This window comes from Bombina bombina, chromosome 6, assembly GCF_027579735.1.
Source record: "Bombina bombina isolate aBomBom1 chromosome 6, aBomBom1.pri, whole genome shotgun sequence".
Classification (NCBI taxonomy): domain Eukaryota; kingdom Metazoa; phylum Chordata; class Amphibia; order Anura; family Bombinatoridae; genus Bombina; species Bombina bombina.
This window is the reverse complement of record NC_069504.1, coordinates 1,122,454,150-1,122,466,525: the sequence shown is the minus strand read 5'-3', so window position 1 is coordinate 1,122,466,525 and position 12,376 is coordinate 1,122,454,150. Positions and strand designations below refer to the sequence as shown.

The 12,376-nt window shown below is 39.6% G+C and overlaps 1 protein-coding gene across 1 annotated transcript in view; it reads left to right on the top strand.

Annotated features, from left to right (window-relative positions):
- Window positions 1–12,376, top strand: part of ITPR2 (inositol 1,4,5-trisphosphate receptor type 2) — a 920,836-nt gene that overhangs the window by 587,252 nt on the left and 321,208 nt on the right. The window contains exons 34-35 of the mRNA XM_053719707.1: window positions 5,163–5,363; window positions 7,072–7,182. Of these exons, the coding sequence (XP_053575682.1) occupies window positions 5,163–5,363; window positions 7,072–7,182 (312 nt within the window). The remainder of the gene's footprint in view (window positions 1–5,162; window positions 5,364–7,071; window positions 7,183–12,376) is intronic.

The following is a 12,376-nucleotide window of genomic DNA, read 5'->3' as shown; positions in this document are numbered from 1 at the left end:
TCGCACATAAACAAGTACACACTCACACATAAAAACATAAGCACACTTATACATGCAAGCACACACTCAGACATAAAAACATGCACACACTTATACATGCAAACACACACTCACACTTAAACAAGCACACCCTCACACATAAAAACATACACACACTCATACATGCAAGAACACACTCACACATAAAAACATACACACACTTATACATGCAAGCACACACTCAGACATGAAAACATGCACACACTTATACATGCAAGCACACCCTCACACATAAAAACATGCACACACTCATACATGCAAGCACACACTCGCACATAAACAAGCACACACTCACACATAAAAACATACACGCACTTATACATGCAAGCACACACTCGCACATAAACAAGCACACCCTCAGACATAAAAACATGCACACACTTATACATGCAAGCACACACTCACACATAAACAAGCACACCCTCACACATAAAAACATGCACACACTTATACATGCAAGCACACACTCACACATAAACAAGCACACCCTCACACATAAAAACATACACACACTTATACATGCAAGCACACACTCACACATAAACAAGCACACACTCACACATAAACAAGCACACACTCACACATAAAAACATACACACACTTATACATGCAAGCACACACTCACACATAAACAACACGCCCTCACACATAAACAAGCACACACTCACACATAAACAAGCACACACTCACACATAAAAACATACACACACTCATACATGCAAGCACACACACACATAAACAAGCACACACTCACACATAAAAACATACACACACTCATACATGCAAGCACACACTCACACATAAACAAGCACACACTCACACATAAAAACATACACACACTCATACATGCAAGCACACACTCACACATAAACAAGCACACACTCACACATAAAAACATACACACACTCATACATGCAAGCACACACTCGCACATAAACAAGCACACCCTCACACATAAACAACACGCCCTCACACATAAACAAGCACACACTCACACATAAACAAGCACCCACTCACACATAAAAACATACACACACTCATACATGCAAGCACACACTCACACATAAACAAGCACACACTCACACATAAAAACATACACACACTTATACATGCAAGCACACACTCACACATAAAAACATACACACACTCATACATGCAAGCACACACACTCACACATAAAAACATACACACACTTATACATGCAAGCACACACTCACACATAAACAAGCACACACTCACACATAAAAAAATACACACACTCATACATGCAAGCACACACTCACACATAAACAAGCACACACTCACACATAAAAACATACACACACTCATACATGCAAGCACACACTCACACATAAAAACATACACACACTCATACATGCAAGCACACACTCACACATAAACAAGCACACACTCACACATAAAAACATACACACACTCATACATGCAAGCACACACTCGCACATAAACAAGCACACCCTCACACATAAACAACACGCCCTCACACATAAACAAGCACACACTCACACATAAACAAGCACACACTCACACATAAAAACATACACACACTCATACATGCAAGCACACACTCACACATAAAAACATACACACACTCATACATGCAAGCACACACTCACACATAAACAAGCACACACTCACACATAAAAACATACACACACTTATACATGCAAGCACACACTCACACATAAACAAGCACACACTCACACATAAAAACATACACACACTCATACATGCAAGCACACACTCACACATAAACAAGCACACACTCACACATAAAAACATACACACACTCATACATGCAAGCACACACTCACACATAAACAAGCACACACTCACACATAAAAACATACACACACTCATACATGCAAGCACACACTCACACATAAACAAGCACACACTCACACATAAAAACATACACACACTCATACATGCAAGCACACACTCACACATAAAAACATACACACACTCATACAGGCAAGCACACACTCACACATAAACAAGCACACACTCACACATAAAAACATACACACACTCATACATGCAAGCACACACTCACACATAAACAAGCACACACTCACACATAAAAACATACACACACTCATACATGCAAGCACACACTCACACATAAAAACATACACACACTCATACATGCAAGCACACACTCACACATAAACAAGCACACACTCACACATAAAAACATACACACACTCATACATGCAAGCACACACTCGCACATAAACAAGCACACCCTCACACATAAACAACACGCCCTCACACATAAACAAGCACACACTCACACATAAACAAGCACACACTCACACATAAAAACATACACACACTCATACATGCAAGCACACACTCACACATAAACAAGCACACACTCACACATAAAAACATACACACACTTATGCATGCAAGCACACACTCACACATAAACAACACGCCCTCACACATAAACAAGCACACACTCACACATAAACAAGCACACACTCACACATAAAAACATACACACACTCATAGATGCAAGCACACACTCACACATAAACAAGCACACACTCACACATAAAAACATACACACACTTATACAAGCAAGCACACACTCACACATAAACAAGCACACACTCACACATAAAAACATACACACACTCATACATGCAAGCACACACTCACACATAAACAAGCACACACTCACACATAAAAACCTACACACACTCATACATACAATTCTCCTTCTAATCCCCCCTCTAGCTCTACTCTCTACTTTTCTATTACTGTTTAAGACATCACTTTCTCCCCATTACCTTAAAGGGACATGAAACCCAAAATTATACTTTCATGATTCAGTTAGAGAATACAATTTCAAACAACTTTCTAATTTACTTCTATTATCTAATTTGTTTCATTCTCTTGTTATCATTTGTTGAAGGAGCAGCAATGCACTACTGGTTTCTAACTGAACACATGGGGGAGCCAATCACAATCGTTATATATCTGCAGGCACCAATCAGCAGCTAGAACCTAGATTCTTTGCTGCTCCCGAGCTTACCGAGATAAACCTTGCAGCAAAGAATAACAAGAGAAGGAAGCAAATTAAATAATATAAGTAAATTGGAAAGTTGTTTAAAATTTTATTCTCTATTTGAATCATGAAAGAATTTTTTTGGGTTTCATGTCCCTTTAAGTCAGCTGCCTTGGCGTTACACTTGACTCCAATATGTCCTATATCCCTGCATCCAATTGCTCTCTTCATCCTGCTGCAACCACCTACGCAATATTTCCAAAATTCGCCTGTTTCTGAGCGCTGACACCACTAAGCAACTAATCCTCTTCCCGAATTGACTTTTACAATAACCTATTCGCTGGCCTTCTTCTCTCCCCCCTCCATCCATCCTAAATGCCTCTGCTAGGCTAATCCACCTTTCCTGCTGCTCTGCATCTGCTGCGCCTCTCTGTGAGTCCCTTTACTGTCTCCCCATTCACAGCAGGATTAAATAAAAAAATCTCACCCTGACCTACAAAGCCCTTCCTAACGCAGCCCCCCCACTACTTGTCCTCACTAATTAACAAATATACTCCAGCCCGTCCCCTAAGGTCCAACAATGACCTGCTCCTTGCATCGTCTACCTTCACCTTCTCCTATGCTAGACAGCTGGACTTCTCTCGTACGTCCCCAACCCACAGGAACACACTTCCTCACGCTGTCTGACTTTCCCCTAACCTGTCCTCCTTTAAACGCTCCCTAAAGACATTTTTGTTTAATGTTGCCTACCACCCAACTCAGTAACAAATGAATTACATTTACATTATTATTGCCTTCATCTAACTCTGTACTATCATCTTGCAGTCCTCACCTCCTGTTTCTCAACCTTCTACCCTTCTAGATTGTAAGTTTCCACGAGAATAGGGCCCTCAATTCCTCCTGTTTTTGTTTGTCACATTTTGTCTTGTCTCTTACAAGTATTTTATCATTGTTTTATTTATATGAATTGTACCCATGGACTGCGCTGCTGAATATGTTGGTGCTTTATAAATAAAGTGTAATAATAAAACAATTACTCACATATACAAGCACTCATGTTCTCATACAGTACATAGAAGAATATATATTCACACATGCAAGCACACCCTTATATCTACAAACGCGCACACTCTTACATACAAGCACTCACACATACAAGCGCACATGTACTCATACAGTACATAGAAGAAAATATATTCACACATGCACACCTTCACACCTACAAACACGCACACTCATACATACAAGCACTCACACAGGCACACATGTACTTATACATTACATAGAAGAATATATATTCACACATGCAAGAACACCCTCAAACCTACAAACACGCACACTCATACATACAAGCACTCACACAGGCACACATGTACTTATACATTACATAGAAGAATATATATTCACACATGCAAGAACACCCTCAAACCTACAAACACGCACACTCATACATACAAGTACTCACATATACAAGCACTCATGTGTACTCATAGAGTACATAGAAGAATATATATTCACACATGCAAGCACACCCTCACACCTACAAACACTCACACTCATACATACAAGCACTCACACATACAAGCGCACATGTACTTATACAGTACATAGAAGAATATATATTCACACATGCAAGCACACCCTTAAATCTACAAACACGCACACTCATACATACAAGCACTCACACATACAGGCGCACATGTACGTATACAGTACATAGAAGAATATATATTCACACATGCAAACTCACACTCGTACATACAAGCACTCACACATACAAGCGCACATGTACTTATACAGTATATAGAAGAATATATATTCACACATGCAAGCACACTCTCAAACCTACAAACACTCATACATACAAGCACTCACACAAGCGCACATGTCCTCATACATACAAACACACACAGTCATACCCTCATACATGTGAACACACTCTCATACATACACCCACTCAATCACTTACTCACAGACACACACAATATGTTCTGCCTGCTCTCAGCTGGAGAATGACTCTACTGGTTTGAGTTTCCAGTGGATTAACTAGTAAATAACTACAATCATTTCCCATATTCTTTTGCAGAATTTTCTCAGGAATCAGAATAACAAAACCAACTATAATTTAGTGTGTGAGACGCTGCAGTTCTTGGACTGTATTTGCGGGAGTACAACGGGGGGCTTGGGCTTGCTGGGGCTGTATATCAATGAGCGCAACGTGGCGCTTGTGAACCAGACGCTGGAGAGCTTAACCGAGTACTGCCAGGGGCCTTGTCACGAGAACCAGGTGAGATGAACTTTCATAGTGCTGGTGTGTTTATTGTTCTGCTACTAAGCTTATTCACTTGATTTCTGAACGAGGATCTGAACTAAAAAGCAGATCCGGTATCTTATTAACGATGTCAAACGTGCTTTATAAATAAAAATCCACTAAGCTTTAAAGCAAACTGGATTTGTTTTCTCTTTTGTGTGCACAGTGCAATTAGAGACCAGGTGCAAGAGTATTTAGTTAATCACTTAAACCAAGCTACCTCAGAGATTGGATTGAATAGAGCAGCAGTAGATCTCTCAGTGCTGATCAGTAGATCACAAGATGTTGTGTGGTTTCCCCCTCTCTCAGCCAATAGTGATTGTATGGTGTATCACAAAAGTATATTCTGCACCATTATAGTGGCCTCAATTAAATAGAAGGTTATTTAGAACAAGAATATTAGTCCTTGTGTTAAAGATCAGTTTCATGTGCAAGTTTAGATTTTCCTATTAAAACACAGGTAGATCACAGTGACAGACTTTACACAAAAGTAGCCTCCGTCTCACTATAGTATGCACAGCCCTGGTCTAGAACACGCTGTGCCTGATTACTAAAGGCCGAGTGTAACATAACGCACTACATGTTAATAATTGCTACCGACGTGATCTGGCCTTGTGAGTAGATTAACCAAAACATTGTTACATCTCTTACAGGCTGTTTGCTTACTGGATTTAACGTTACCAAATTTCTACATATAGGGGCCGATTTAACAAGGGCCGAATGGCCCTGAATGTAAACTGTTTCCGTGCGAGCCTTCCGGAAACAGGAGTTAAGAAGCAGCGGTCTTAAGGCCGCTGCTCCTTAACTTGTACGCCTCCTCTGAGGCGGCGGACATGAATCCGCCTGATCGCATACAATCGGGTTGATTGACTCCCCCCCCCCTCCCTGCTAGCGGCCTATTGGCCGCGAATATGCAGGGGGTGACATTGCACAAGCAGTTCACTATAACTGCTTGTGCAATGATAAATGCCGACAGCGTATGCTGTCGGCATTTATCGATGTTCGCTCGCACTTTGTTAAATCGGCCCCATAGAATTAATAGTTACATAAAATCTACCGTAGCAGCCAACCACATCATCATCTATGGACTCAATGTAGAAGCTTCTAATATCATTGAACAAACTGATGATTTAGGAAACACTAACTCCCTGCTTTAGAAACCCGCAAGTTAATATGTGTTTTATAAGAAAGCCGTGTTTTTTTTCCATGTCAGCTGATATCTGTGTACAGCTAAATGTGATGCATTAGACTTAATTCCTCTAACATTAGACTTGTCTAACTGTATTACATACTACTGTTGTGTTGTTCTACTTTGTTTTTGCATTTGTGATGTATTTTTAGAGATCTTAAATATAGGAGGAGAAAACAGATTTGCACAGAATGCTCTTAATCTGATCTCTTTCTGGACTGGATTCTGTTGTAAAATAAATTCATCCAGAAAATGCTGAATACGCTCATCATAGGCAACTAATCAAGTAGTTTGTCAAACAATCATTTATAAATCATACAAACCCATTAGGGAATCAGTGCTGAGGTTTGTTTTAGTATTTGCACTTGGTGTTCTTTAAGCCAAAGCCGTGTATAGAGTTCTTATTTTTCCTTTGTGTGTTGTTGTGTTTGGATCCTAACAAACTGCTGTGATGTACATTTGTGCGACCGTGATTGTGCTCTGTTTGATCTACAGACGTGTATTGCGACTCACGAGTCTAATGGAATAGATATCATTATCGCTTTGATTCTCAATGACATTAATCCGCTGGGAAAATACCGCATGGACCTGGTCCTGCAGCTGAAGGTACAGTATAGTTATAGAGTGCAGCTGATTTATATTTATACTGACTCTGGGGGTCTTATGCATAATACTGTTACTAGTGTGCTCTAGCAATGTATTATATTGTTGTAAGGTTCATAGACATTAGCGTTGCCAGCGATCCTACACACCAATACTGCATGACCAGTGATGAGCATTTGGTGGGGTCCCCTAAGCTTTATCTTAAAGGGACAGTTTACTCAAAAAATGTTTCTCCTCTAATTTGTTCCTAATTATCCACTTTACTTGCTGGAGTGTTTTAAATTGTTTACAAGTAGCTCCTTTACCCTTATCTTTGCATTTGACCTAGTTGATTTAGCCTGTGATATCCCCACCTATTCTGAAAGTTTTTGGTCTTAAGGCAAAGCTATAGATAAGCTGTGTAAACACAGCCAGCAGAAGAAATTACACTCCCAGTGGGGTATAGAAAAGATAAGGTAATAAAATGTTAATTTCTTTCATGTAATTAGCAAGAGTCCATGAGCTAGTGACGTATGGGATATACATTCCTACCAGGAGGGGCAAAGTTTCCCAAACCTCAAAATGCCTATAAATACACCCCTCACCACACCCATAAATCAGTTTTACAAACTTTGCCTCCCATGGAGGTGGTGAAGTAAGTTTGTGCTAGATTCTACGTTGATATGCGCTCCGCAGCAGGTTGGAGCCCGGTTTTCCTCTCAGCGTGCAGTGAATGTCAGAGGGATGTGAAGAGAGTATTGCCTATTTGAATTCAATGATCTCCTTCTAGGGGTCTATTTCATAGGTTCTCTGTTATCGGTCGTAGAGATTCATCTCTTACCTCCCTTTTCAGATCGACGATATACTCTTATATATACCATTACCTCTACTGATTCTCGTTTCAGTACTGGTTTGGCTTTCTACAACATGTAGATGAGTGTCCTGGGGTAAGTAAGTCTTATTTTTGTGACACTCTAAGCCAGGGGTGTCAAACTCATTTTAGTCGCAGGCCATTTTCCATACAAGTACAACTCACGTGGGCCGCACGCTACCTACATATCTTGTCATTGCTAAACAGTGCAGTGGCATTTGCTATAACTGTATACATTTCAAAAGATTGTGTTCTGTAACTCCTAATTAACTTACTCTGGCTTGAGGAAATGTTCTCTAATGCTTTTAAGAAGGTGAGACACACGCTCCACGTGCGACCCACTGTTTATAATAGTGATAGACATACCTGTTGTACATAATATAAAATAATAAATACATAGAAATATATATAAAGTATTTGATTTTAGTTAAAGAGAAAATGATGGAAAGGAATGGACAGAAATAATGTGGGAAATCAGTGCTACCATAGTAATGAACTGCATGAGTTAAAGAAATCATTATGCACTTATCTGTCTTTTTCTTTTTAATAATGTATGTTTTAATGTATGTGCATCCCTAACAGTAAGCGCACTCGCTCTTTAAGTAATAAGCATATTATAATTAATATTTTTCATGGAGGTGGCGTGGGCCGCACAAAATTAGGTTGAGGGCCGCATGAGGCCCGCGGGCCGCAAGTTTGACACCCCTGCTCTAAGCTATGGTTGGGCACTTTTATATAAAGTTCTAAATATATGTGTTTAAACATTTATTTGCCTTGATTCAGGATGTTCAACATTCCTTTTTTTCAGACAGTCAGTTTCATTATTGGGATAATGCATATGAATAATCAATTTTTCTTACCTTTAAATTTGACTTTTTTCCTGTGGGCTGTTAGGCTCGCGGGGGCTGAAAATGCTTCTTTTTATTGCGTCATTTTTGGCGCGGACTTTATTGGCGCAAAAATTTTCTTTGTCATTTCCGGCGTCATACTTGTCGCTGGAAGTTGCGTCATTTTTTTGACGTTTTTGCGCCAAAAATGTCGGCGTCACCGGATGTGGCGTCATTTTTGGCGCTTAAAGCATTTAGGCGCCAAATAATGTGGGCGTCTTTTTTGGCGCTAAAAAATATGGGCGTCATTATTGTCTCCACATTATTTAAGTCTCATTGTTTATTTGCTTCTGGTTGCTAGAAGCTTGTTCATTGGCATTTTTTTATTACATATTGCAAGATGTCTCAGATTGACCCTGAATCAGAAGATACTTCTGGAATATTGCTGCCTGATGCTGGATCTACCAAAGTTAAGTGTATTTGTTGTAAACTTGTGGTAACTGTTCCTCCGGCTGTTGTTTGTAATGAATGTCATGACAAACTTGTTAATGCAGATAATATTTCCTTTAGTAATGTTCCATTACCTGTTGCTGTTCCATCAACATCTAATATTCAGGGTGTTCCTGTTAACATAAGAGATTTTGTTTCTAAATCTATTAAGAAGGCTATGTCTGTTATTCCTCCTTCCAGTAAACGTAAAAGGTCTTTTAAAACTTCTCATTTTTCAGATGAATTTTTAAATGAACATCATCATTCTGATTCTGATAATGATTTTTCTGGTTCAGAGAATTCTGCTTCAGAAGTTGATACTGATAAATCTTCATATTTATTTAAAATGGAATTTATTCGCTCTTTACTTAAAGAAGTCTTAATTGCATTAGAAATAGAGGAATCCGGTCCTCTTGATACTAAATCTAAACGTTTGAATACGGTTTTTAAACCTCCTGTAGTTATTCCGGAGGTTTTTCCCGTCCCTGATGCTATTTCTGAAGTAATTTCCAGGGAATGGAATAATTTGGGTAATTCATTTACTCCTTCTAAACGGTTTAAGCAATTATATCCTGTGCCGTCTGACAGATTAGAGTTTTGGGACAAAATCCCTAAGGTTGATGGGGCTATCTCTACTCTTGCTAAACGTACTACTATTCCTACGGCAGATAGTACTTCCTTTAAGGATCCTTTAGATAGGAAAATTGAATCCTTTCTAAGAAAAGCTTACTTATGTTCAGGTAATCTTCTTAGACCTGCTATATCTTTGGCGGATGTTGCTGCAGCTTCAACTTTCTGGTTGGAAGCTTTAGCACAACATGTAACAGATCATAATACTCATAGCATTGTTAATCTTCTTCAACATGCTAATAACTTTATTTGTGATGCCATTTTTGATATCATTAGGGTTGATGTCAGGTATATGTCTTTAGCTATTTTAGCTAGAAGAGCTTTATGGCTTAAAACTTGGAATGCTGATATGTATTCTAAGTCAACTTTGCTTTCCCTTTCTTTCCAAGGTAATAAATTGTTTGGTTCACAGTTGGATTCTATTATTTCAACTGTTACTGGGGGGAAAGGAACTTTTTTACCACAGGATAAAAGATCTAAGGGTAAATTTAGGTCTGCTAATCGTTTTCGTTCCTTTCGTCACAATAAGGAACAAAAACCTGATCCTTCCCCTACAGGAGCGCTATCAGTTTGGAAACCATCTCCAGTCTGGAATAAATCCAAGCCTTTTAGAAAGCCAAAGCCAGCTCCCAAGTCCACATGAAGGTGCGGCCCTCATTCCAGCCCAGCTGGTAGGGGGCAGATTACGATTTTTCAAAAAAATTTGGATCAATTCGATTCACAATCTTTGGATTCAAAATATTGTTTCACAAGGGTATAGAATAGGCTTCAAGATAAGGCCTCCTGCAAAAAGATTTTTTCTTTCCCGTGTCCCAATAAATCCAGTGAAGGCTCAAGCATTTCTGAAATGTGTTTCAGATCTAGAGTTGGCTGGAGTAATTGTGCCAGTTCCAGATTTGGAACAGGGGCTGGGGTTTTACTCAAATCTCTTCATTGTACCAAAGAAGGAGAATTCCTTCAGACCAGTTCTGGATTTAAAAATATTGAATCGCTATGTAAGGATTCCAACATTCAAAATGGTAACTATAAGGACTATTCTGCCTTTTGTTCAGCAAGGGCATTATATGTCCACAATAGATTTACAGGATGCATATCTGCATATTCCGATTCATCCAGATCACTATCAGTTTCTGAGATTCTCTTTTCTAGACAAGCATTACCAGTTTGTGGCTCTGCCGTTTGGCCTAGCAACAGCTCCAAGGATTTTTACAAAGGTTCTCGGTGCCCTTCTATCTGTAATCAGAGAACAGGGTATTGTGGTATTTCCTTATTTGGACGATATCTTGGTACTTGCTTAGTATTCACATTTAGCAGAATCTCATATGAATCGACTTGTATCGTTTCTTCGAGAACATGGTTGGAGGATCAATTTACCAAAGAGTTTGTTGATTCCTCAGACAAGGGTAACCTTTTTAGGTTTCCAGATAGATTCAGTGTCCATGACTCTATCGCTGACGGACAAGAGACGTCTGAAATTGGTTTCAGCTTGTCGAAACCTTCAGTCTCAATCATTCTCTTCGGTAGCCTTATGCATGGAAATTCTAGGTCTTATGACTGCTGCATCGGACGCGATCCCCTTTGCTCGTTTTCACATGGGACCTCTTCAGCTCTGTATGCTGAACCAGTGGTGCAGGGATTATACAAAGATATCACAATTAATATCTTTAAAACCGATTGTACGACACTCTCTGACGTGGTGGACAGACCACCTTTGTTTAGTTCAGGGGGCTTCTTTTGTTCTTCCGACCTGGACTGTGATTTCAACAGATGCAAGTCTGACAGGTTGGGGAGCTGTATGGGGGTCTCTGACAGCACAAGGGGTTTGGGAATCTCAGGAGGCGAGATTACCAATCAACATTTTGGAACTCCGTGCGATTTTCAGAGCTCTTCAGTCGTGGCCTCTTCTAAAGAGAGAGTCGTTCATTTGTTTTCAGACGGACTATGTCACAACCGTGGCATATGTCAATCATCAAGGAGGGACTCACAGTCTATGAAAGAAGTATCTCGAATCAAGATAAAGGTCCAAGCGGCTGAAACGCGTAGAACTTTGCTCACTGGAAAGATTGCTACTTTTGGATACTTTCATTTAAGTCGGATATAGTGCAGTAGGCTGGGTACTTTGAACTAAACATAAGCATGTGCAGTTCTATAAGTATAATTCCTAACCCATGATCTGATCACTATCCTTCTTATAATTTAACCGCTGTGAAATAAGACAGCGGTGACTCAACAAACAATCTACTTCTCTTCAACTTTGCTCCGGAACCACTTGGAGGCAATTAACCACAAGGAGAAATCTCCCCACAACAACACAGAGATTTCACTGTCACGCTGACATTCGATACGGCGTATATGATACGCATACAAAGCCATCACAAACCACAGAGTTGATATAAAGAAA